This window comes from Ranitomeya variabilis, chromosome 1, assembly GCF_051348905.1.
Source record: "Ranitomeya variabilis isolate aRanVar5 chromosome 1, aRanVar5.hap1, whole genome shotgun sequence".
In the NCBI taxonomy this organism is placed as follows: domain Eukaryota; kingdom Metazoa; phylum Chordata; class Amphibia; order Anura; family Dendrobatidae; genus Ranitomeya; species Ranitomeya variabilis.
Genome location: NC_135232.1, coordinates 830,258,681 through 830,286,213, shown reverse-complemented (window position 1 = coordinate 830,286,213; position 27,533 = coordinate 830,258,681). Strand labels below are relative to the sequence as shown.

The following is a 27,533-nucleotide window of genomic DNA, read 5'->3' as shown; positions in this document are numbered from 1 at the left end:
AAACAAACCTCCTTTTCTTTTTTACTTTTGACATACTTGTACATCATAAGTAGTGACTCTGCTTTTGTTGCAGGCTTCGGTGTTGAGCCCGCATCTTTCTCAACACATGACAGCTGATTTAATCAGCCATCATTTGCCTCTTACACCGACAGGTGGAACAGAGCAGCTGCTGTTAACCAGTTAAATGCTACTAGCAATCACTGACAGCGGCATTTAACACTCGCCGTGACCGGCGTTAATAGGAGATCGTGATTTCTGCTATACATAGCAGTGCTGATGCCCTGCTATGCATAGCAGAAGCGATCGGATGATCGCAGCTTCAAATCTCCTAAAAGAACTATTAAATTCAGTAGAAAGAAAGTTTTTTAAAATATGAAAAAATAAAACACAAAAGTGCAAATAAAAAATACACATATTTGTTATCACTGCATTCATAAAAGTACATTCTATCTAAATATAAAATAAATTATTCCAACGAGAAAAAAAAATCAAAATTACATTTTTTTAGCCGCCGCTACATTGCAATAAAATTCAATAAGAGGCAATGAAGGCATCATACAGTGCTTTTCGAAAGTATTCGGCTCCCTGGAACTTTTCAACCTTTTCCCACATATCATGCTTCAAACATAAAGATACCAAATGTAAATTTTTGGTGAAGAATCAACAAGTGGAACACAATTGTGAAGTTGAACAAAATGTATTGGTTATTTTAAATTTTTGTGGAAAATCAATAACTGAAAAGTGGGGCGTGCAATATTATTCGTCCCCTTTACTTTCAGTGCTGCAAACTCACTCCAGATGTTCATTGTGGATCTCTGAATGATCCAATGTTGTCCTAAATGTGCTAATGATGATAAATATAATCCACCTGTGTGTAATCAAGTCTCCGTATAAATGCACCTGCTCTGTGATAGTCTCAGGGTTCTGTTTGAAGCACAGAGAGCATCATGAAGACCAAGGAACACAACAGGCAGGTCCGTGATACTGATGTGGAGAAGTTTAAAGCCGGATTTGGATACAAAATGATTTCCAAAACTTTAAACATCCCAAGGAGCACTGTGCAAGCGATCATATTGAAATGGAAGGAGTATCACACCACTGCAAATCTACCAAGACCCGGCCGTCCCTCTAAACTTTCATCTGAGACAAGGAGAAGACTGATCAGAGATGCAGCCAAGAGGCCCATGATCACTCTGGATGAACTGTAGAGATCTACAGCTGAGGTGGGACAGTCTGTCCATAGGACAACAATCAGTCGTACACTGTACAAATCTGGCCTTTATGAAAGAGTGGCAAGAAGAAACCCATTTCTCAAAGATATCCATAAAAAGTGTTGTTTAAAGTTTGCAACAAGCTACCTGGGAGACACACCAAACATGTGGTAGAAGGTGCTCTGGTCAGATGAAACCAAAATCAAACTTTTTGGCAACAATGGCAAACGATACGTTTGGCGTAAAGGCAACACAGCTCATCACCCTGCAAATACCATCCCCACTGTCAAACATGGTGGTGGCAGCATCATGGTTTGGGCCTGCTTTTCTTCAACAGGGAAAGGGATGATGGTTAAAATTGATGGGAAAATGGATGGAGCCAAATACAGGACCATTCTTGAAGAAAACCTGTTGGAGTCTGCAAAAGACCCGAGACTGGGATGGAGATTTGTCTTCCAACAAGACAATGATCCCAAACATAAAGCAAAATCTACAATGGAATGGTTCACAAATAAACGTATCCAGGTGTTAGAATGGCCAAGTCAAAGTCCAGACCTCAATCCAATTGAGAATCTCTGGAAAGAGCTGAAAACTGCTGTTCACAAACGATCTCCATCAAACCTCACTGAGCTCAAGCTGTTTGCCAAGGAAGACTGGGCAAGAATTTCAGTCTCTCGATGGACAAAACTAATAGAGTCATACCCAAAGCGACTTGCAGCTGTAATCGCAGGAAAAGGTGGCGCAACAAAGTATTAAGTTAAGTTTTTGAATTTCCACAAAAATTTAAAATAACCAATAAATTTCATTCAACTTCACAATTGTGTTCCACTTGTTGATTCTTCACCAAAAATTTACATTTGGTATCTTTATGTTTGAAGCATGATATGTGGGAAAAGGTTGAAAAGTTCCAGGGAGCCGAATACTTTTGCAAGGCACTGTATCTGCTCCAAAATTGTATCATTAAAAACCTCTGCTCAGGCGCAAAAAAAATAAGCCATCATACAGCCCAGATCCTGAAAAATAAAACACACTTGGAATTTTTTCTACTTTTCCAGTACACTATATGGTAAAATGAATGGTGTGATTAAAAAGTACAACTCGTCATACCAAAAAAAGAACAAGTCTTTATATGGCTATATGGCCAGAAAAATAAAAAAGTTCTGGCTCTTGGAAGAAGGGGAGGAAAAAACGAAAATGAAACAAACAGAAAATCGTCAGGTAGTGAAGGGGTTAATCGGTACTCTGAAACTAAATCGGTACAATGGACACTTTTTTTGTTTCTTGTTATAAAATATCACACTGCAGCCAATATGATAAACTGACTAAAGGGTATAAGAATTAAAAAAAACTATAAACAAAGATGCCTATAGTAGTAAAAGCTTCCATATATCTGAAAAGTTAGCAGTAGGGATGAGCTTAAATAAAGTTAAAAGTTCGGTCCAGATCTAAACCCAATAGAAGACAATGAGGACCCAAACTTCTGTTAAAATGGCTGTAAAATGGTCATAGTAAGGGTATGGGGCTGCAAAAGGGAGCTAAATGGGGGTGAGCGCAGGACAATTGTCCTAGAAACAAATGTGGAAAGGAAAATGACTTAAAATAACATACAATAAAAAAAAATTGTAACCTTGAACCAGGAGGCGAAGGTCCAAGTGGAGCAGGAGGTTGAGGAGGAGGTGGAGGTGGCAGTGGAGGTGGAAGAGACGGAGGAGGAGGAGGTAGCCAACACTGTTTTTTGTGTTTTGCTTTGTTTTATTGATTTTTGGGGTGGTAGGTAACATAAATAAACCTCTAAAAAATACTTTTTATTAATGTTTCATTAAAATAAGGGATAATAGTCTCAAACAGACACAACATGTATACACTATGTTAAATCAATATTAAAAAGATACTAACAGCACCCTAGTAAAGTACTTGTTCTGTATTCCTGCATGTCAGCGGAGGGTGGCGACCCACTCCTCGGTGGTTGTCCCTAATATTCTGCCCCACATAAAAAGGAAAAAGGCAGGAAATGAAAGAGATGAACCTGTACTGGTTACTAAAACCCCAAATTGGACTGCAACATCACAGTCACCCTTATGGAATTGGCGTCTTATTGTTGGTGACCACCAAACCACAATCAAAAAGGGGTAATCCACTTATGTAGATGCTATGTCAAAGTGTTCCCAAACCTTGCGAATATATCCACCCACAGTGACCCTAGACGGCTCACAGAGTAGGGGAAGAGTCTAAATATCTCAATAAGGTCAAATCTGGATAGCTAAACTGTGTTACCCTAATGATGCCTATTGGCTGGCTCCTGCCTGGCTGCAGAGGTTGGCACCCTATATCACAGATGATGTGGCACCCCTGCTCAACAAAAGCTGCCCCTCGTTGTCCCTAGTCACAACTCACCACAGTGTCTATCAGATGCTAGATCAATGGCCATGCCAGGGGCATACTCTGTTGTCAAAAGGTCAGCCGCTTGAGATGTATATATTGTCCCACCATTAACCACACTTAATCTGATATATTCATGGGTTGGTTAGGGTATATATATCCAGTAAGTACATCAGCAATTAGGTATCTTGACAAATCTCAAAGGGCATAAATAAACATATCAGTAGACAGGGTAACAATATGAACCAAAAGAAATCGGTAAGATAGTACTCATCCAGATTGTGGATTGTTGGTTGTTGGTAAGGGTAGATTAGACTGCCCCTACACGTTTCACCCTTTGGCTCATCAGGATGCTTTGATAAGGATGTCAGGTAATGTTGATGTCTGATGTGGCATGCTCTCAAGCCATGGAACCATTTTAAATATCTCTCACTTCATTATGGCCACTCCCCTCCCTCTCTCTCACCTTCTCCCCCAGGAAGGCAACCAATGCAAGTAGCAAGCATTATAGATTGCCCAGTGATGTCTCCTATCTCTGCTGTGTAACTGCGCATGCGTTATATCATAGACAGCAGAGGTATCCAGGAGATCAGAATTGACATTCCGGGTCCGAATTGCGCATGTCCGTGACTTACCGCATGTCACGCTGGAGCGCATACAGCTGGATGTGATTTATTGTTGTAATGACACCGATGGTGTCACTGGTGCAGCCTAGGGGGCGCTATCAAAGGGCACAGAAATGAACGCAAGGAGTGGGGGAACAAGGCATGCAGTGCACAAGGACCTGAGACTAAACAGTGAGCGCAGGACCTGGAACAAAGCGGGTATGTGATGACAGGGGGCGGAGTGACCACACGTGCAGCCAGGGAAGGCAGCTGGGAGCACGGAGTACAGGGCACAAAACATAAATGTAGTCAAAGAAGAACTGAGGGTCAAAAACCAGACGAGAGCGTGGTAACTAGGGATAAGTCAGAGAGTAAACTGAGATGAGCCAAGGGATCAGGTAACCAGGAAGGACAGGGCAGTACAAAGCAGGATACAGAGTCAAAAGTCAGGGGATAAACCGAGTCATACACAGCAAAAGCTCACATGCACATTGGCACAAAGATTACAGATGAGTAAGCTGGGTCAGCAACCACAAACCGAGTATACGGAAGTATCACCAACACCAAACCCAGGAACTACCAACATTAAATAGCCACCCCAGAACCAAAGTGAGGAGGACTAGAATTAACCCTGACCTGACCAGGATGGAGGCGAAACCATCCTGTCAGAGTCATGACAGTACTCCACTCTCAACAGGGGGCCACCGGACCCCCAGGTTTCCCAGGTAACTGGGCATGAAAGGAATGCACCAGATGATCGGCATAAACCGATCGGGCAGGAACCCAGGAATGATCTTCAGGCCCATACCCCTTCCAGTGCACAAGATACTGGAGGGAACTGCGGACCAACCGGGAATTCATGATGCGCTCCACCTCGAATTCCTCCTGACTATCCACCGATACAGGTGGCAAGGGACCTAATGATTTTTCTTCCACAGCCCCCAAAGATTTCAGCAGGGCTCTATGGAATACACTGGGAATCTTAAAAGACACTGGGAGGTGCAACCGAAACGCCACTGGGTTAACCACCTCCGTGATCTCATAAGGACCAATAAACTTGGGCCCCAATTTCGCCGAAGGAACCTTAAGCTTAATGTTCCTAGTAGGCACCCATGCTTTATCCCCAACCCGAAGGGTGGATCCCACCGTCTGTCTCCTGACCGCAAAAACCTTAAACTTCTTCTAAGCCTCCCCAATATTCTTCTGGACCTCCCACCAAAAATTCCCCAACTGCAGTACAGCTAAATCAGTCCTTGGGCAACTGGGGTCCAGACGAGAAAACTCCCCAAAGTGTGGATTAAACCTATGATTACAGAAGAAAGGGAAGGTACCGGTAGAGTGGTTAACACGGTTATTGAACTCAAACTCTGCCAAAGTCAAGGCATCAGACCAATCATCTTGACTGGAAGTGGAAAGACAGCGCAAAATTTGCTCTAACGACTGATTGGTCCGTTCGGTCTGACCATTGGGCTTCGGATGGTAGGCAGATGAAAAGGACAACTCAATACCCAATCTTTTACAAAACGCCCTCCAAAACCTGGACACAAGTTGCACAGCACGGTCAGACACCACATTCAAGGGTACACCATGCAAATGAACCACATGTTGAACGACCAACTTAGACAAAGTTTCAGCAGTGGGAAGTGCCACTAAGGGTACAAAGTGTGCTTGCTTAGTAAATCTGTCCACCACCACCCAGATGACAGTATTACCCTTGGAAGGAGGAGGATTCGTGATAAAATCCATGGACAAATATGTCTATGGTTTATCAGGAACTGGCAAAGGCACCAATTCCCCGGCCGGTTATAAGAGCTCTTAGCGCAGGCACACACCTCACAGGCAGACATAAATTTCTTCACATCAGACGTAAGCGATGCCCACCAAAAAACTCTCGCAATGGCCCGACGAGTAGCTGAAATCCCAGGATGTCTACTCAGCACCAAATCATGTAACTCCTGGAGGACTCTGAATCGAAATTGAATAGGAACAAACAATTTTTTCACCGGCTTGGACGGGGGAGCCTGAGACTGGGCTTCCCGAATCTCTCGTTCCAAGCCTGCCGACACACCAGCCACCACCGCCCCGGGTTGAAGAATTGAGGATGGAGGCTCGGGGGGGGGGACTGGATCCAGACTCCAAGACAAGGCATCAGCCTTCACATTCTTGGATCCCGGACGAAAAGTGATAGAGAACTGAAACCAGGAAAAAAAAGTGACCATCTAGCTTACCTAGGGGTGAACCTTTTAGCAGACTGTAGAAGGGAAGTGCCCCAAAATGTATATCTTTATATAGAGATGTGTTTAGTGCATGTTTTGTGTTTATACACATTTATATCTAATCCCCACATGTATGCCACATGGAGCGAAGCCCCTCCTCCAACCTGAAGTTGTCAATCAGGTTTATTGAGGGGGTGTATCTTAGTGGACAAAAGACTCATGACCTCATCCCCCACACATGGGGCTGGAGACATAAAAGGGACAACACCATGTGGCTCAGGTCTCTCTTGCCTTGCTTGCTCACCTGGGACTATGTACACACATGGTTGAGTATACTCTTACTTACTAGGCCTTAGGGATAGATGAGCCATAGGTGGGAGGGCTGATATTGCATGTGTGATTTGTGTAATTTTGGCAGTTATTTCTGGGTTTTAACTGTGTGATATTGTTGGGATATCACTGTATACTGTAGTGATATTACTGTATTAGAGTTGTAGTATCTGTATATGTGTGTATATATATATATATAGTCACAAGCTTGGGTATAAATATATATGTATGTAATAGACTGCAGACTTGTGTGTGCGTAATAAATACCCTTTATTGATGCACAGTTTTGTCTCAGCTAGTATATATTATAAGGAAAAGATAACGTTGAGGCATATTAAGTGGATATTAATTATTAATAGTAAATTTTGGCGTTAATATTGGACCTCAATAGAGGTGCAGGGAGAGTTTTTCTTTTGACAACTTTAAGTTTAGTAATTTTAGGAGGAAAACGTGTCCTTTTACACAGACTCAATATACGCCAGGTTCTTGTGATCAGTAAGTACAGTAATGGAATGAACCGCCCCCTCCAAAAAATGCCTCCATTCTTCAAAGGCCAACTTAACCGCAAGAAGTTCCCAATTACCCACGTCATTTCTTTCCGCCGGGGAGAACTTCTTGGAGAAGAAGAAGCATGGTCTAAGATTCGTCAAAGTCCCACCTCAGAGGCATCAACCTCCACCACAAAAGGTGGGTTTAGGAGAGGATAGGAAAACATCAGATACAGTACCCTCCACATTGCCTGGTGAAGAAGATGCACCCCCGAACAATATTAACTGTATCTGCCAACTCCCTCTGTACCTGTTGGTGAGAAGCAACCAATGCTCTTTGCTCTACCAACAGGTTCTGCATCATTTCGGTCAGGTTAGATACCTGATCTGACAGAGCACGCAGCGGGTCCATAACACCCAAACACACAAACCCCCTGAAAAAATGTAAATAGTTAGTGATAATGCAATGACTCCAATGGTGCCACTGGCGCAGCCTGGTGGGCGCTATCAGAGGGCACAGGAACAAACGCAGGGAGTAGGGGAACAAGGCACACAGTGCACAAGGACCTGAGACTAAACAGTGAGTGCAGGACCTGGAACAAAGCAGTCACGTGATGACAGGGGGTGGAGTCACCGCGTGGCCAGGGAAGGCAGCTGGGAGCACGGAGTACATGGCACAAAACATAAACGTAGTCAAAGGAGAGCCGAGGGTCAAAAACCAGACAAGAGCATGGTACCTAAGGATAAGATAGATAGTAAACTGGGACGAGCCAAGGGATCAGATAACCAGGAAGGACAGGGCAGTACAAAGCAGGATACAGAGGCAAAAGTCAGGGGATAAACCGGGTCATACACAGCAAAAGCTCACACGCACAAAGGTACAACGATTACGGACAAGTAACCTGGGTCAGCAACCACAAACCGAGTATACGGAAGTATCACCGACATCAAACTCAGGAACTACCAACATTAAATAGCCGCCCCAGTACCTCGGTGCTTCTCTTCTATGCCATCAGGGTTTTCCCGGTACTGGACAGTTACCTCTGCAGGCGATCCCAAGAATAAAGAGTCCCAGTCCGGCTTCACTTCAACTTCAACATGTTTACTCAGCAACACTTGTCATCCAGGGTACACACTGTTACAGCATTGGGCATTGGTCTCTCTGACTAGAGTTGAGCGACTTTTAATTTTTGGGATCGAGTCGGGTTTCGCGAAACCCGACTTTGTGAAAAGTCAGGTCGGGTGAAATCGGACGATTATTGTGAAAAGTCGGTGGCTGACTGAAACACGAAACCCAATGCAAGTCACTGGGGAATCAAAGTCGGCAGTGAGTGGAGGACAGGAAAACACCTACAGTGCCCATTTTAATGCCAAAAACATCAATTCTTATTACTGAAGCTTGTCAATCTTAATTTACTTTATAATAATAGTTAGGTATTGAAAACTGGGGGTCATTTAGCTAAAGTTGTGGGGGGGTAGGGCTGGCTCAAGATTTTCGTGGGCCCTGGAAACGTGGAATACGTCATGGCGGTGGAGCAGGGAGAGGTAAGTATTTCAACTTTGCAAGTGCTGTGATCCTGAGCAAGCAGGGGGTCCCACTCGTTGGCATTGGCACTGGCACAGGGCCCCTCATAGTACGGCGGTGTGTTTGACGGCTGGTGGCGCCTCCCACCGGCAGAGACACTTTTGCGTACTATGAGGGGCCCTGTGCCAGTGACGTCGCCAATGAGTATGCCCCCCCACCTGATGAAGGAACCTGCACTTTCATCTGCACCTTCCTCTTTGTCCCCGTGTAAGTTGGTATAGTATGCGGGAAAGGGAACCTGACTTTCAGCAGGGTCAGATTCTGGCTGTGTAGAGTGCAAGGGGAATGTAGTGGTCTGGGTCAATGTACCAGCAGACTCATCTAGCAGTGGCTGGGCAATGGGCAGGATGAGGAGGAAACACAGATATAGGCCCAAATAATAAAGTGGGCTAAATGTAGTTCAAAATTGGTAACAGGACTAAACAGGCGGCATTGCTTTGTTCATTGGAGGACAACTGTAATGAGCGGCAGACACAGTTAGTAGGCCCGAATAATAAAGTGGGCTAAATGCAGTTCAAAATTGGTAACAGGACTAAACAGGCGGCATTGCATTGTTAAGTGGAGGACAACTGTAATGAGTGGCAGACACAGTTAGTAGGCCCAAATAATAAAGTGGGCTAAATGCAGTTCAAAAGTGGTAACAGGACTAAACAGGCGGCATTGCTTTGTTCATTGGAGGACAACTGTAATGAGCGGCAGACACAGTTAGTAGACCCAAAAAATAAAGTGGGCTAAATGCAGTTCAAAATTGGTAACAGGACTAAACAGACGGCATTGCTTTGTTCATTGGAGGACAACTGTAATGAGCGGCAGACACAGTTAGTAGGCCCAAATAATAAAGTGGGCTAAATGCAGTTCAAAAGTGGTAACAGGACTAAACAGGCGGCATTGCTTTGTTCATTGGAGGACAACTGTAATGAGCGGCAGACACAGTTAGTAGACCCAAATAATAAAGTGGGCTAAATGCAGTTCAAAATTGGTAACAGGACTAAACAGACGGCATTGCTTTGTTCATTGGAGGACAACTGTAATGAGCGGCAGACACAGTTAGTAGGCCCAAATAATAAAGTGGGCTAAATGCAGTTCAAAATTGGTAACAGGACTAAACAGGCGGCATTGCTTTGTTCATTGGAGGACAACTGTAATGAGCGGCAGACACAGTTAGTAGGCCCAAATAATAAAGTGGGCTAAATGCAGTTCAAAATTGGTAGCAGGACTAAACAGGCGGCATTGCTTTGTTCAGTGGAGGACAATTGTAATGAGCGGCAGACACAGTAGTAGGCCCAAATAATAAAGTAGCCTAAATGCAGTTCAAAATTGGTAACAGGACTAAACAGGCGGCATTGCTTTGTTCAGTGGAGGACAACTGTAATGAGCGGCAGACACAGTTAGTAGGCCCAAATAATAAAGTGGGCTAAATGTCTGCCAAAAAATTGATAATAAATAAACAGGTGGCATAGCTAGGTACAGGGGTGGGCTCCTCTGCTGAGTAGCAGACAGTGGTAGTAGGCGCAAAGTATTAACTGGTCTAAATGGAGGCCAGGGCCCCTGTATATTTTAACTATAATCTATCATTTCAACAAATTTGTATTGGCAGTGCTATTGAAGGATTTAACAGCACAGACTACACAGTGGTGGAGCAGGGAGAGGTAAGTATTGCAAGTGGTAGAGCATTGTTCGAGCTGGGGGGAAGGCGGTACTGGCACAGGGCCCCTCATATTACGACGGTGTGTCTGACATTGGTTGTGCACCACCACCATCAGAGACACTTCATTGTACTATGAGGGACCCTGTGCCAGTGCCGTCGCCCAAGAGTGGGCACACCCACCTGTCCAGGCAAACGGCACTCGCACGGATGCTTGCGCCAGGTGGTGACCACGGCCCTGTGGGGGGAGTCAGCCCATTTAGGGAGGTATAAAAATGGCCTATGGTGGACATTCAGCAGCTGCAAATGGAGGAATTGGAGAAGTCAGTAAGAGGAGGCCAAAAGCAAGACATTTTTCAGGCAAGCTACGTGTCAGCAGGGGAAGGTGGGGCAAAATAATTTGAAATCCATGATTGGTTCATTTTAATGAAGGTTAGATCATCAACACTTCGAGTAGCCAGACGTGTCCTTTTTTTGGTCAGTATTGAACCAGGAGCACTGAAGACTCTTTCTGATAGCACACTAGCAGCAGGGCAAGCGAGCTCCTGTAATGCATATTCTGCCAATTCAGGCCAGGTGTCTATTTTAGATGCCCAGTAATCAAAGGGGAATGACCTGTGAGGGGGAACATCGATAAGGGAGGAAAAGTAGTTCGTAACCATACTGGACAAATGCTGTCTCCTGTCACTTTGAATCGATGCAGCAGTACCTGTCGTGTCAGCGGTCATTGCAAAATCACTCCACAACCTGGTCATAAAACCCCTCTGTCCAACGCCACTTTGGATTTGTGCACCTCTAACACCTCTGCCATGTTGCCCCCTACGGCCTCGTGTGAGAACCATCACCGCCGCTGTGTGCTGGGAATGCCTGAACCAAACGGTCTACGAGAGTTGCTTGTTTGGTAGCCAATATTTGCTCAAGGTTCTCATGTGGCATGATATTTTGTAATTTTCCTTTATATCATGGATCCAGGAGGCAGGCCCACCAGTAATCGTCATCGGTCATCATTTTCATAATGCGGGGGTCCCTTTTTAGGATACGCAAGGCATACTCAGCCATGTGGGCCAATGTTCCAGGTGTCAATTCACTGCTTGTGCTGGGTTGAGGAGCACTTTCTTGCAAATCAACATCACTTGTGTCCTGCAAAAACCCTGTACCTGACCTTGCAACGCCACCAGTTTCTATTGCCCCCTGAGAAGCATCCTCCTCCCATAAATATTCATCCCCATCATCCTCCTCCTCTTCGTCCGCCACCTCGTCCAGGATAGTTCCCTGAGCAGACAATGGCTGACTGTCATCAAGGCTTCCCTCCTCCTCGGCTGCAGATGCCTGCTCCTTAATGTGCTTCAAACTTTGCATCAGCAGACACATTAGTGGGATGCGCATGCTTATGATGGCGTAGTCTGCACTTACCAGCCGTGTGCATTCCTCAAAACACTGAAGGACTTGACAGAGGTCTTGTAGCTTCGACCACTGCACACCAGACAACTCCATGTCTGCCATCCCAGTGCCTGCCCGTGTATGTGTATCCTCCCACAAATTAATTACAGCACGCCTCTGTTCGCACAGCCTCTGAACCATGCGCAGTGTGGAGTTCCACCTTATTGCAGCGTCGATTATTAGGCGGTGCTGGGGAAGATTCAGCGATCGCTGATGGTTCTGCATACGGCTAGACTGTACGGGCGACCGGCGGATGTGCGAGCAAAGTCTTCGCACCTTCAGGAGCAGGGCTGGTAACTCCGGATAATTTTTGAGGAAGCACTGCACCACCAGGTTCAAGGTGTGAGCCAGGCAAGGTATGTGTTTCAGTTCTGAAACGGCTATGGCAGCCATAAAATTCCTTCCGTTATCACTGACTACCTTGCCTGCCTCAAGATGTACACTGCCCAGCCATGACTGCATTTGTTGATGCAAGTACTCGGCCAGTACTTCCGCGGTGTGTCTGTTGTCGCCCAAACACTTCATTTGTAACACAGCATGCTGACGCTTACCACTAGCTGTTCGATAATGGGACACCTCGTGTGCAACACTGGCAGCTGCGGATGAAGTGGTCGTGCTACTGCGCTCTGTGGATGAGCTTTCTCTTCTGTAAGAGGAAGATGAGGGGTGGCGAACGCCTACAGCCAACTGTTTCCTAGACCGTGGGCTAGGGAGAACTGTCCCACTATGGCTGTTCCCTGTAGACCCTGCATCCACCACATTAACCCAGTGCGCCGTGATGGACACGTAACGTCCCTGGCCATGCCTACTGGTCCATGCATCTGTTGTGAGGTGCACCTTTCCAATGACTGATTGCCTCAGTGCATGGACAATGCGGTCTTTGACATGCTGGTGGAGGGCTGGGATGGCTTTTCTCGCAAAGAAGTGCTGACTGGGTAGGTCATAGCGTGGTACTGCGTAGGCCATCAGGTCTTTGAAAGCTTCGCTTTCAACTAATCGGTAGGGCATCATCTCTAACGAGATTAGTATAGCAATGTGGGCGTTCAAACCCTGTGTACGCGGATGAGAGGATGAGTACTTTATTTTCTTAACGAGAGTCTCTTGTAGGGTGAGCTGGACTGGAGAGCTGCATATGGTGGAACTAGCGGTGGGGGTGGTGGACATGGCAGATTGAGAGAGGAGGGTTGGTGATGGTATTCTTGATGTTGGCCTGCATACAGTGTTTCCTACCAATAACCTTGTGATTCCCTGACTGCTTTGGCCTTGCGACGATACCTCCACATTTGCTGCTGGTGGTGTCCTAACCGGTGGGCTTACAGTCAGGGAAGCAATGTAGCGTTGCTGACTACCTTCATTCTGAGCAGGTGCACCAACGTTACGGGACGTTTGGTAGTTAGTCCAGGCTTGCAAGTGCATGCTGGTTAAATGTCTAAGCATGCACGTTGTATTTAAATTTTGAAGATTCTTCCCTCTGCTAAAGGTCTTTAAGCATTTCTTACAGATAACTTTGCACTGATCATTCGGATCTTGGTTAAAAATTGCCACACTACACTCTTCCTACTATGGAATACCTTTTTAGGCATTGCACGCTGTGCTATTTTCACCGGATGGCCACGCTGTCCTAAAACTGTTTTTGTTTTTGACAAACGTTTTTGGCCTGATACGGGCCTGCCAGATGACAGCTGTTGCGATGTAGATGGCTGCTGCGGATCATCCTCCTCTGCTTCTGAGCTACTGGCAGCAGCACCCTCTTCCCCCAGTGGCTGACAATCTGGGTCAACAACTGGGTCATCTATCACCTCCTCTTCAATGTCATGTGCACCTTCCTCTATGTCACCGTGTAAGGTGCTATAGCGTTCGTGACGGGGCACCATAGTCTCATCAGGGTCACATTCTGGCTCAGTACACTGCGAGGGCAATGTAGTGATCTGAGTCAATGGAACAGCATAATAATCTAGCTGTGGCTGTGCATCAGTGCACTCCATGTCCGATTCATCTTGTAATGGGCAGTTAACAATTTCCCTTTCTAACCCAGGCACGGTATGTGTAAAGAGCTCCATGAAGTAACCTGTAGTGTCGCCTGACGCATCCTTCACTTTTGGTTTGGGTGAAGGACACAAGGAAACGTCTTGTTCCTGACCGGGAGCATCCACTGACGACTCGCTGCTTTTATATTTTGAACTTTCTGAAGAGGAGGCGAAAGAGCTAGAGGCTGAGTCAGCAAGGAAAGCCAAAACTTTTTCCTGCTGCTCCGGCTTTAAAAGCAGCTTTCCTACGCCCAGATAAAGGAGCCTTCGAGGCCTTGTGTAACCAGACGATGACACTGGCTCAACACCTCCAGCCTTAGGTGCTATTTTGCTTTTGCCACTACCACCAGATGCACCACCACCACCACCACCATCAGTACCAGCTGGCAACCTTCACCCACGGGTTCTTCCACCAGACTTCCTCATTTTTTGGAAAATCTAACCAAAATAACAACCGTTATATGGTACTGTAAAACAAGGTAGAAGGTGTATATAAACTTGTTGAGAATTTATATCTCCCTTTTTTTTTTTTGGAGACTGAACCAAAACTCAGGCCCAGTGTATAAAACAACGCAATGTAAGTGGCAGCAAGTGGCTGGCTGATATACGACAAACTAACAGGACTGAAATATATCCACTTTGTGAGAATTTGAATCTCCCTTTTTTTTGGGAGACTGAACCAAAACTCAGCCCCAGTGTATAAAACAACGCAATGTAAGTGGCAGCAAGTGGCTGGCTGATATGCGACAAACTAACAGGACTGAAATATATCCACTTTGTGAGAATATGAATCTCTCTTTTTTTTTAGGAGACTGAACCAAAACTCAGGCCGAGTGTATAAAACAACACAATGTAAGTGGCAGAAAGTGGCTGGCTGATATACGACAAACTAACATGACTGAAATATATACACTTTGTGAGAATTTGAATCTCCCTTTTTTGGGGGGGAGACTGAACCAAAACTCAGGCCCAGTGTATAAAACAACGCAATGTAAGTGGCAGAAAGTGGCTGGCTGATATACGACAGACTAATAGGACTGAAATATATCCACTTTGTGAGAATTTGAATCTCCCTTTTTTTTGGCAGACTGAACCAAAACTCAGGCCCAGTGTATAAAACAACGCAATGTAAGTGGCAGAAAGTGGCTGGCTGATATACGACAAACTAACAGGACTGAAATATATCCACTTTGTGAGAATTTGAATCTCCTTTTTTTGGGAGACTGAACCAAAACTCAGCCCCAGTGTATAAAACAATGCAATGTAAGTGGCAGCAAGTGGCTGGCTGATATGCGACAAACTAAGAGGACTGAAATATATCCACTTTGTGAGAATATGAATCTCTCTTTTTTTTAGGAGACTGAACCAAAACTCAGGCCCAGTGTATAAAACAACGCAATGTAAGTGGCAGAAAGTGGCTGGCCGATATACGACAAACTAACAGGACTGAAATATATCCATTTTGTGAGAATTTGAATCTCCCTTTTTTTGGGGGAGACTGAACCAAAACTTAGGCCCAGTGTATAAAACAACGCAATGTAAGTGCCAGAAAGTGGCTGGCTGATATACGACAAACTAACAGGACTGAAATATATCCACTTTGTGAGAATTTAAATCTCCCTTTTTTGGGGGGAGACTGAACCAAAACTTAGGCCCAGTGTATAAAACAACGCAATGTAAGTGGCAGAAAGTGGCTGGCTGATATACGACAAACTAACAGGACTGAAATATATCCACTTTGTGAGAATTTGAATCTCCCTCTTTTTTTGAGAGACTGAACCAAAACTCAGGTTCAGTGTATAAAACAACGCAATGTAAGTGGCTGAAAGATATATGAAGAAATACAAGGACTGTAGTACAATTTCAATCTCCCTACAATGATCTCAGGACAAATATGGCAGCAATAAAAATGACTGCTGCACACAAAAGTGTGGACAAATAAACAAGATAACTGTGCAGAAAGGAGCAACAGGATTTTTGGTTTTAAAAAAGCAGTTGGTTTGCACAGCAGCGGCAAACAGCAATGCAGCTATCAGGGAGCCTTATAAGGCAGCCTAATAAGCTACAGAGCTGATGCACAAAAATATAGCCTCCACTGTCCCTGCAAAAAAAAGGTGGTGTTGGACAGTGGAAATCGCTACAGCACAAGCGGTTTGGGGGTTAATCTTCCCTCCCTAACTATATCCCTTCTTCTGATGAAGCTGCAGCAATCTCTCCCTATGCTACGATCGGCAGAAGTAAGATGGCGGTCGGCGTGCACGCCCCTTTATAGCCCCTGTGACGCCGCAGAAAGCAAGCCAATCACTGTCATGCCCTTCTCTAAGATGGTGGGGACCGAGACCTATGTCATCACGCTGCCCACACTCTGCATCCTCCTTCATTGGCTGAAAAATGGCGCTGAAAGCGCCATACGAAATGTGACTTTGGTGCGCTGATCGCCGACTGCATGGCCGATCCCACACTAGGATCGGGTCGGGTTTCATGAAACCCGACTTTGCCGAAAGTCGGTGATTTTTTAATTTGTCCGATCCGTTTTGCTCAACCCTAGTGGTAATATAATTTATACCAAAAACAGTCATTAATCTGCTTAGTCATATTGGACTGCTATTACTGTATATTAAACACTACTGTATAAAAGAGGAGGGGGGATTCAAAGTCTCTGTTCCACATTTTCCAACAATTGGCTCCTCCCACCACACTCAGCCACACCACACCGACTCGAGGGTACCTGGCTGAATGTTGCCCATAAAAAATGTCCCTCTTAGACCTAAGCTCAGTAGGGACCCACAAACATTTCCTTTTTATGACATAGCACCACCTGGGGGCCTCCTTTAAAATCCCCCCCTCCTCTTTCCACCACAGCTAGCCCGCATGACCCCTTATGCCTGCGAACCCCGCCATACACTCAAGGCCTTCTCAACACCCTCCATCAATGCCAACACACAAATATCTGTCCCAATTGAGTTCAGATGAACACCATCTGGCCTCAAAAATTCACGAGAAGGAACTTCCAAATCTATATGCCGCACCATTAAACCCCCATTCCTGGCAATTAATCAAAACACCTCCCAATTCACCTTACTGCTGCTCCTTGCTAATCCTTTCAACAGATCGCGCATGTTTCCAAGCCAAGCAAGTGATGATGTCTGACCACACTAGCATCAATAATAACGGACCCACTAATTACCCCAAGCATATATACCCCTTCATAACAACCCAACGACTGAACCAATCCCCATTATCCTACACTAAACAACCCTACCTATTCTCCTCCATACCGATTTTCCCACACAAAATCCCTTAACACATAACCCCATGACTATACCTCCTTAGTCATGCCACCTTCCCCTAAGACTCCTGGGGGCATGCAGTCCAGGCTGTTACTTTACTTGAGCTTGGATGGGAGGAAACCGAGGATACAGACGACACACTTCCCGCCAAGGACAGCCTGTCGTCGCTTCTGGGCAGCGTGGTACACATGAGGAAATACATACTGTTTTGCATGCGCAACTACCATCGAGTTGCCCCAATTGTTACAAGTGCCGATTACTGGGTGACCACTCTGCTGGATTCATGCTAAAACTACAGCGATATTATAAAATGCGGGAATACAAGTGCAGACACACTACTGACGGCGTCCTCACCTGACAGCGGTGTCTTAGTGGAAGCACAAGGCACTGAAGTCGACAACATAGTTGGAGCACTGGCAGCACCTCGGAAGGGATGGTTAGCATGGTAGAAATGTGGAAAACCTTAGTCAGCAAGTTGCAAAATCCAGCACCACCATCTGATACGGTCCCTATTTTGTTACAGTATAAACACATGTTTTTTTTTACTGTACAAACAGAGGCTTTTTGGCACAGTACACACAGAGGCTTTTTGTTAAAGTAGAAACTGAGGCTTTTTGGCACTGTATTCCCACAGATATGGGTGCAGAGTACATACAGAGGCTTAAAAGTACAATTCTTCCACAGGTGAGGGTGCACAATACTCTCCCACAGGTGGAGTTGCAGAGTACACACCGCTGCTTTCGGCACAGTACAGGTGCAGGGTACACACAGCCGCTTTTTTTGCAGAGTGTGCTACCTAACACTGTCTCTCACACCAGCTGTGTCCTGCCATTACACTAATCAGAGCAGAATGGAGGTGGCACTCATGATTGGATTTATACAGGCCGGGTCACGTGCTGTTCAGGCCAATCACAGCCATGCCAATACTTAGCATGGCTGTGATGGCTCCAGAAGTGCCCACAGTCTAAAAGCTTGTTGATTGGCTGCACTGCAGCCTTGCAGCAAACTTTATTAGGCATCCGAACCCGAACAGTAAACTGGACATCCTTTGAAAGTCCTTGTTATGGGATTGGTACCGGACACTTTGAGTTTGCTCATCCTTAATCACCAGAATCCATTAAAATCTATTTGCTCTTTGAGTCTAAATTTTTCTGACACTTATATCATACAGCTCATATATAGGCAATACCTACTCCCATACTAGATACAGCTACAGTCAGTGGAAATACGTACAATTATAATTACAAAACTAAATGCATGTTTTTATTGCTTTATAAAAATGTGGAGGTTAAATAAATACAAAATAAGTATCCCACCCCCCTCCACCACAAAATAAAAAAACTGTGTAAATTTAATCTTGACATCTTTGAAAAGTGAGCCATACAGATGTCAATCTTCTATACTCAACAGGCAACAAACTATGTGGGATTAAGCATGAGGTAAAATTGGGTAAATTGCCATCATGTACTGAAAATTTGCAATTTATAAAACAAATGGGGTTAGGCCCACTTGTTGCATTTGTGCAAGTGTTTTATTAAAGTGAACCTGTCACCAGGTTTGGCCAATAAGAGATGCGGCTATCACCTTTCAGGCAAGCAGGAGGGCAGTATCGCAAGAAGAAGGGAGGTGCCGGATCAAGAAGAGCGACACCCATCAGACCGGATCACCCCACAGGTGAGTATAATAAAAGTTATTTTTCTTCTCCTACAGGTCGGGTTGGGGGCAGATATACAGCATTATACAGGTCGGTTAAACCTGGTGACAGGTTCCCTTTAAGTTTTTATTGTTTTGAGTAGTATTTGAAGTTTATTTTATATGTGTTCACATGCTTTTTGTTTTTTAGGTCACCACCGTTGACAGAGATTAGGTTTCTCCAGATGTTTTCAACTCATTCATCATTTGTGACTTTACAAAAATTTGCAAAATTTGTCACATACTGTATGTACTACAGTTCAACCCCTGGGAGAGATTTTATGTACTCCAGAAAACTTAGGTGCAATGTTTGTATGATTGTGAAAAGCGCCACTGTTTGTTCTAAAAAGTCTAAAACACATTTTAAAATAAAAGTAAAGATTATTTTAAAAGTGGCACAAAAATCATAATCCACATACACCATTTTAAAGAATTTGCACAAAAAAGGTAGAAATGCTACGAGATTAAGAAAAAAAAGTAACTTAAAAAAGAAATGTAAATGATAAAATCGGGCTTCTAGAGAATCTAGAGGTAGTATGTATTGGATCTTGGTTTTCTCTTCTTTACTTTTGCTGGATGTTTTGTTAAATTGCAAATTTTATATTTTGTTCCACATTAGCTTTTCAATAGAAATGTGAATACAAAGTGATATTTTACACTTTACAGGAATTTGGGAAAGCAAACATGTCGGAAGAAGATGTAAATGCTTAAAAACGACAAATGAGGTCATTCAACGGAAACATTTTCAACGTGTTAAAGTTTTGTATGAAACTCAAAACTGCAGAAAGAAAGAAATCATGTAAGTATATTAGATATATTGTGTATAGTCTTTCTTGATAAGGAATATATCTTCAAAATTCTGAGCAACTGGCTGATAACCAAACAACTTCGTAATTTACTCTATTTTTCAAACTATAAGATACACTTTTTAACAGGAAAAACTCTTGCGTGTGCGTCTTTTATAGTCTGGAGGCAGCTTCCTGTGATGTAGGAGAATAATGACAGACTATCCTTCCTGATTACAGAGAGAGCTGCACTATCTCCTCCTGCTCTGGTCACATGACCTGAGAGGCTTGTAGGGAGGCCAGTGAGACTCAAGGACTGACAAAAGGAGGAACTGCGGGCATTTCGGACTTCACAAAGATGGGTAAGTTTCCCAAGCCCCCAAGTACGCCCCCGTCGGCGCAAGGGGGGGTTACACTGTCATAGCTATGGACACATGAGACTCTTTGCAAGGGAATGCAGGGAATGTTCTAACCCACAGCATTCGCGTCCCTAACCGATGAACACTCTGCTGCAATGGGGCTAGAATGCTGGAGGAGAGTGGATCCCACTACCCCAAACGGAAGTGCAAGAGGTATATGTGGTACAAGGCCAAGTATCCCAGACTAGATGGGACACCCCAGGGACCATGAGCCAGCATCTGCAGTTGGTCTGGGTAGAAGGCTTGGAGGTTGCGGGGCTCCTTGACTCCAGAGCCTCGGTCACATTGATCGAAAAACATTTAGTACCGGACCAATGTATTGTTCCCACCAGCCGCATGTTAGGCAACGTAGCTCTGGAGGAGAATCTGAACATTGAGAGGGCATGACTACATATAGACTGGGGTCATAGTCATGGAATGATGGATATAGGAGTAGTACAGCACCTACTAGTAGATGTATTGCTGGGAAACAACCTTGGAGCAGGATTGGTTTGGCACTTGGCCAATGTCGCAACCCAAAACCAAGGTCCAGCTTCCACTGAGTCAGCCGAGAGGGAACAGAGTGATACCAACATGCCGACTAATGCCTGTTGGAACGTGACCTGGGGGAGGTAAATGACATCAGGGAGGAGGCCCAGGGACTTCAGGACATTCAGTCTTCCACCACTCTGGTCAGCCCAGATATTGTTCTCCCAGTACACCATTTAACACGTCACCAAGTGACTATCCCCCTAAGCTAGGGGTCAGCACTCTGAGGAAGGGAGCATTTATGTGGGCAATTTACTAGCCGATGTTCGGGAAAAGGAGCTGGTGGATTTGTTCCATCGGTACGGGTGTATCCATACCATCAAGCTGAAGAATAGCAGGGAGAGCGGCACAGCTCCGTTCACCTTCATCAGCTTCCAGTATCCAATCCACAGAATGCAGTGGATGCCGGCGTTGGATGTAATGGATACAAGTTTGGTTCTCGTCAGGTAAATGTGGAGTTTCCCAGGTCAAACTGGCAATCGGGGGTGGATATGGAGGACCCCACAAGAGGAACAGAAAACTCCTGGAGAACTGAATACAGATCCCTCAACTCCAGGCTTCCCCCATCGGGGAGTTGGCAGGATCTGAAAAATCATATGAGAGAAGCTGGAGATGTCTGCTATGCTGATGTATACAAGGATGTAATGGGGAATGTGGAGTTTTACTAGATGATACAATGTATTGGTCTCATGAAGGTGAAACCTCTTACATCAGTGTCTGTGCTGAAAAAGTGGGGGAGGACTACTAGACCAATGGGTGTAGATCGGAATCCACGGCTGTAAGGGATGTAGACTTTTTCCAGCACAGACCACCGATTATATAGAACTTAATTTTATGTTTTATTGTAGATTTAGTTGCTGTGTTTTATTAGAGATTTGCTTGCTTGTCAGTTTATGTGCACTAATTTTACCTGGAAAGTGTTCAGCCTCTGGAATTAATGTTTCCATTCAGTGAAAGTAAAGGTACCTTCACACATAACGATTTCGTTAACGATATCGTTGCAACGTCACGCTTTTGGTGACGTAGCAACGATCCCACTTAACGATCTCGTTATGTGTGACAGCGACCAACGATCAGGCCCCTGCTGGGAGATCGTTGGTCGTAGGGAATGATCAGGACCTTTTTTTGGTCGCTGATCACCCGCTGTCATCGCTGGATCGGAGTGTGTGACGCCGATCCAGCGATGTGTTCACTTGTAACCAGGGTAAATATCGGGTTACTAAGCGCAGGGCCGCGCTTAGTAACCCGATATTTACCCTGGTTACCATTGTAAAAGTTAAAAAAAAAAAACAGTACATACTCACATTCTGATGTCTGTCACGTCCCCCACCGTCAGCTTCCCTGCACTGACTGTCAGCGCCGGCCGTAAAGCAGAGCACAGCGGTGATGTCACCGCTGTGCTCTGCTTTACGGCCGGCGCTGACATAGTCAGCGCAAGAAGCTGACGGCGGGGGATGTGACAGACATCGGAATGTGAGTATGTAGTGGTTGTTTTTTTTTTACTTTTACAATGGTAACCAGGGTAAATATCGGGTTACTAAACGCGGCCCTGCACTTAGTAACCCGATGTTTACCCTGATTACCCGGGTGCTGCAGGGGGACTTCGGCATCGTTGAAGACAGTTTCAACGATGCCGAAGTCGTTCCCTTGATTGTTGGTCGCTGGAGAGAGCTGTCTGTGTGACAGCTCCCCAGCGACCACACAACAACTTACCAACGATCACGGCCAGGTCGTATCGCTGGTCGTGATCATTGGTAAGTCGTTTAGTGTAACGGTACCTTAAGCAGAGGAAGGCTGGACCTTATGTATACATAATATAAAGGCATAGGTAAAAGCAATCATTCCATTACTCTTGATTGTGTCTCAGAGGCCTCACTTGAGCCATTGTTTCATATGACACTGTATTTTGACTCTTGATGAATGCATGCTGATTACGCATTGCATCAGCCTACTGCAGTTTACTAACCTACCCAACTTAGGATAAATATACAGATTATTTGAACAATGAAGGATCACCTCGCCCCACCTTCCTCCAATCCTGTGGAAGAATGTTCTGAATGGGAGCTGTGGATATAAAAGTCTCTGGCTCCCGCTGCAAAGAGACCTTCTTCAGGAGCAGCCTAAGGAACCATGGCTCCATCTGGTGGAATACAAGCCTGCTTCTCTGCCCATCACTGGATGCACAAAGACGTATGGAGAACCCGTTTTGGAACTGTACTATATGTGGTTGCTGGCTGGAGCTTGACACACGTGCTAAAGTTGTGATATCTATTGTCTGGATGTGAGGAACCATCCTAAGGACTGTTGTTGCCAACTGGAGCGGGAGACATGTTCTACGGCCGTGGTATGGAGCATGGGCTGTGACAATAAACTATAGTGGCGGGAGATACAAAAGTTGTGAGCCAAAAGTTGGAAGACAGTGGGTATCGCCTGGTATGCGGGCAGTGGACTTACCGGTCCCATGATGGGATCTTGTGGACTGAGGCAATTGCATTGCGATCATCTACCCGGAATTTCTATTAGACCGTGGATGTAATGAATGAAAAATAGTTGCACTGTTACCCTGCCTAGGTGATTATTACAACACATAACCTCAGATCTTCACATTGTATTTATATGTGCATATGTAGCAGAGTTGTGTGTGTCTATTAGCATGTAGTGTGCATATAGCAGAGCTGTGAATATTTATATGTGCATATACAGCAGAGCTGTGTGTGTCTATATGCATGTAGCAAAGCTGTGTGTCTATATGTGCATGCAGCAGAGCTTTGTGTGTCTATATGTGGATATGTAGCAGAGTTGTGTGTATATTCAGTCATGGATGAAAGTGTTTGTGGCACCTTTGAAATAGTTCCAGAAAATTAAGTTTTTCTTCAAGAAAATCATTGCAATTGCACATGTTTTGTTATACACTTATACACATGTTGTTCATTTCATTTGTGTGTATTGGAACAATAAAAAAAACCTTTTTGACAAACTCTCCCCGCTCCACTCTGTCCTGAATGCTGCTGCCAGGATTATATTCCTCACCAACCGTTATACCGATGCCTCTACTCTGTGCCAGTCATTACACTGGCTATCCATCCACTCCAGAATCCAGTACAAAACTATTACCCTCATTCACAAAGCGCTCCATGGCTCAGCACCACCCTACATCTCCTCCCTGGTCTCAGCCTACCATCTTACCCGTGCTCTCCGTTCTGCCAATGACCTGAGGTTAGCATCCTCAATAATAAGAACCTCCCACTCCCGCCTCCAAGACTTTTCATGTGCTTCGCCAATTCTTTGGAATGCACTACCCAGGTTAATACAATTAAACCCCACAGTTTAAGCGCGTTCTAAAAACGAACTTGTTCAGACTGGCCTACCTCCTCAACGCATTAACCTAATTATCCCTGTGTGGCCCATTCATATAAGTTAAACCAAAATAAGGCTCCTCGCATCATGTTCTCATACAATTTATGCAGTTAATAGCCCTCGGTGTCTGTACTGTTACATATTTAGGCTGTTAACTGGTTCATGCAGCTTTACATGAACACTCGATCCTTACACTATGGCTGGTCCGAACAACAAAAGCAATTGTTACCATCCACCTCTCGTGTCTCCCCTTTTTCCTCATAGTTTGTAAGCTTGTGGGCAGGGCCCTCACTCCTCTTGGTATCTATTTTGAACTGTGATTTTTGTTATGCTGTAATGTCTATTGTCTGCACAAATCCCCTCTATAATTTGTAAAGCGCTGCGGAATATGTTGGCGCTATATAAATAAAATTATTATTATTATTCTTACACCTCAACTGGGAGTTTGGACCACTCGCTTGCAAACTGCTCCAGCTCTCATATTTGTAGGGTCCCTTCTCTCAACAGAAATGTTAAGATCTCTCCACAGGTGTTCAATGGGATTTAGATTCAAACTCATTGCTGGCCACTTCAGAACTCTCCAGCGCTTTGTTTCCATCCATTTCTTATTGAGGTATGCTTGGACTCATTGTCCTGCTGGAAAACCAATGACAGAAACACAGCTTTATGACAGTGGACATTACATTGCAACCCAAAATCCTTTGGTAATCTTCAGGTTTCATGATGCCTTGCACACAAAGCACCCAGTGCCAAAGACAGCAAAATAACCCAAAACATTTTTGAACCTCCACCATATTTCATTGTAGGTATTGTGTCCTTTCCTTTGTAGGCCTCATTCACTGTTCAGTAAACAGTAGAATAATGTGCTTTACCAAAAAACTTTATCGTGGTCTTCTCTGTCCACAGGATGCTTTTCCAGAAGGATTTTGCCAAACTGCAGGCTAGCAGACTATCCTGCGTAGCAACCTTTCATCAATTTTTCTCTGACTTCTACGTCCAGGGAGATTAGCTACAGTGCCATGAGTTGTAAACTTCTTGATTATGCACCATGGACAAAAGAATATCAAGATCTCTGGAGATGGACTTGTAACCTTGAGATTGTTGATATTTTTCAATAATTTTGGTTCTCAAGTCCTCAGACAGTTCTCTTCTATTTCTGTTCTCCATGCTTAGGGTGGTGCACACACACACACACACACTGTAAAGATTGAGTCAACTTCTCCCCTTTTTATCTGGTTTCAGGTATGATTTTTATATTAACCACACCTGTTATTTGCCACAGGTGAGTTTGAACAAACATCACATGCTTGGGAAAAAAAGCTGTTTACCCACATTTTTGAAAAGGTGCCAACAATTTTGTACAACCATTTTTTGGGGTTTGTGTGAAATTATGTCTAATGTACCTTTTTTCTGTTTCTTTATGTGTTGTTCAAATGCACACAAAGAAAATAGACATGTATATAACAAAAACATGTCATTGCAATCATTTTCTGGAAGAAACACTAAATTTTCTGGAACAATTTCAAGAGTGCCATGACTTTGGCCATGACTATATCTGTGCATATTTAGCAGAGCTGTGTGTCTATATATCTGCATGCAGCAGAGATGTGTTTGTGTATATATAATATACTAGATGGTTCCAGCCAGCTAACGCTCGGCACGCTCATTGCTATCTAATTAACACTGCTGGTGATTAAACTAAAGTAAATAATGACAACATTCAATAGCGCTTACGCAGGTGGTAAATTAACTTAAAATGAAGTTAATAACAATAGTGTGGTGATGTGTTGGGGGCGGGATTATTGTGGTGATGTGGTGGGGGGGCGAGATTATGTGTGGTAATGAGGTGGGGGGTGGGATTATGTGTGGTGATGTGGCGGGATTATGTGTGGTAATGTGGTGGGGGGGCGGGATTATGTGTGGTGATGGGGTGGGGGGCGGAATTGTGTGTGGTGATGGGGTGGGGGGCGGAATTGTGTGTGGTGATGGGGTGGGGGGGCGGGATTATGTGTAATGATGGGGTGGGGGGGCGGGATTATGTGTGGTGATGGGGTGGGGGGGCGGGATTATGTGTGGTGATGGGGTGGGGGGGCGATATTATGTGTGGTGATGGGGTGGGGGGGCGGGATTATGTGTGGTGATGGGGTGGGGGGGCGGGATTATGTGTGGTGACGGGGTGGGGGGGCGGGATTATCTGTGGGAATGTGGTGGGGGTGGGATTATGTGTGGTACTGGGGTGGAGGGGGGATTATATGTGGTGATGGGGTGAGGGGGCGTGATTATGTGTGGTGGTGGGGGGTGGGATTATGTGTGGTGATGGGGCGGGGGGGCGGGATTATGTGTGGTAATGTGGTGGGGGAGGGATTATGTGTGGCAATGTGGGGCGGGATTATGTGTGGTAATGTGGTGGGGGTCGGGATTATGTGTGGTGATGGGGTGGGGGGGCGGGATTATGTGTGGTATTGTGGTGGGGGGAGGGATTATGTGTGGTAATGTGGGGTGGGATTATGTGTGGTAATGTGGTGGGGGGAGGGATTATGTGTGGTAATGTGGTGGGGGGAGGGATTATGTGTGGTAATGTGGTGGGGGGCGGGATTATGTGTGGTGATGGGGTGGGGGGTGGGATTGTGTGTGGTAATGTGGTGGGGGGCGGGATTATGTGTGGTGATGGGGTGGGGGGGCGGGATTATGTGTGGTGATGGGGGGGCGGGATTATGTGTGGTGATGGGGTGGGGGGGGCGGGATTATGTGTGGTGATGTTTTATGTGTGGTGATGGGGTGGGGGGGCGGGATTATGTGTGGTAATGTGGTGGGGGCGGGATTATGTGTGGTAATGTGGTGGGGGGGCGGGATTATGTGTAGTAATGTGGTGGGGGTGGGATTATGTGTGGTGATAGGGTGGTGGGGGCGGGATTGTGTGTGGTGATGTGGTGGGGCGGAGCTACTGTGCAGGGGGCGGGATTAGCGAGTAATCACGATGCTATATATATATATATATATATATATATATATATATATATATATACTGCAGATAAACAATAGCAATAGATTTATTACCATCCTATTCTACACTAATATATTAAAATTAGTGATAATGACCCTTCCACTTTACATGACCAAGGAACTTTTAATTAACAGGAAAAATGATTTTCCTATTTTCTGCTGTCTAAACAAACCTGGAGTGCATCTCATCTTAAGGTGTCAGTAGCGTAGCTATTGGGGGGGCAGAGCAGGCCATTACCCCAGGCTCCGTCACATGAAAGGGCCCACTGGAAGCCATGGCCACTTCTGTCATGAGGCCTTGTGACTCTGAGGTGTCAGGGAGAGTGCAGCAAAATGCCTGTTCTCCTGTTTGACAGACTACACACTAGAAAAAAAAAGAGAGCGAATCCAACCATAAAGAGTCCCAATACCTCAGAAATAGTGAACCAAAATTATACTTTATTTATTTCAGTTTATAACCAGTGTGATAACAAAACAATGTAAAAAAATATAAAAACATGATAACAAGGGGTGCACATCCAGAAAGGTTTTGA

General features: G+C 45.0%; 1 protein-coding gene across 1 annotated transcript in view; it reads left to right on the top strand.

Moving 5' to 3' along the window:
• Positions 1-27,533, top strand: part of CXCL13 (C-X-C motif chemokine ligand 13) — an 84,348-nt gene that overhangs the window by 19,779 nt on the left and 37,036 nt on the right. Inside the window, exon 3 of the mRNA XM_077260535.1 lies at positions 19,575-19,707. Coding sequence (XP_077116650.1) covers positions 19,575-19,707 — 133 coding nt within the window. The remainder of the gene's footprint in view (positions 1-19,574; positions 19,708-27,533) is intronic.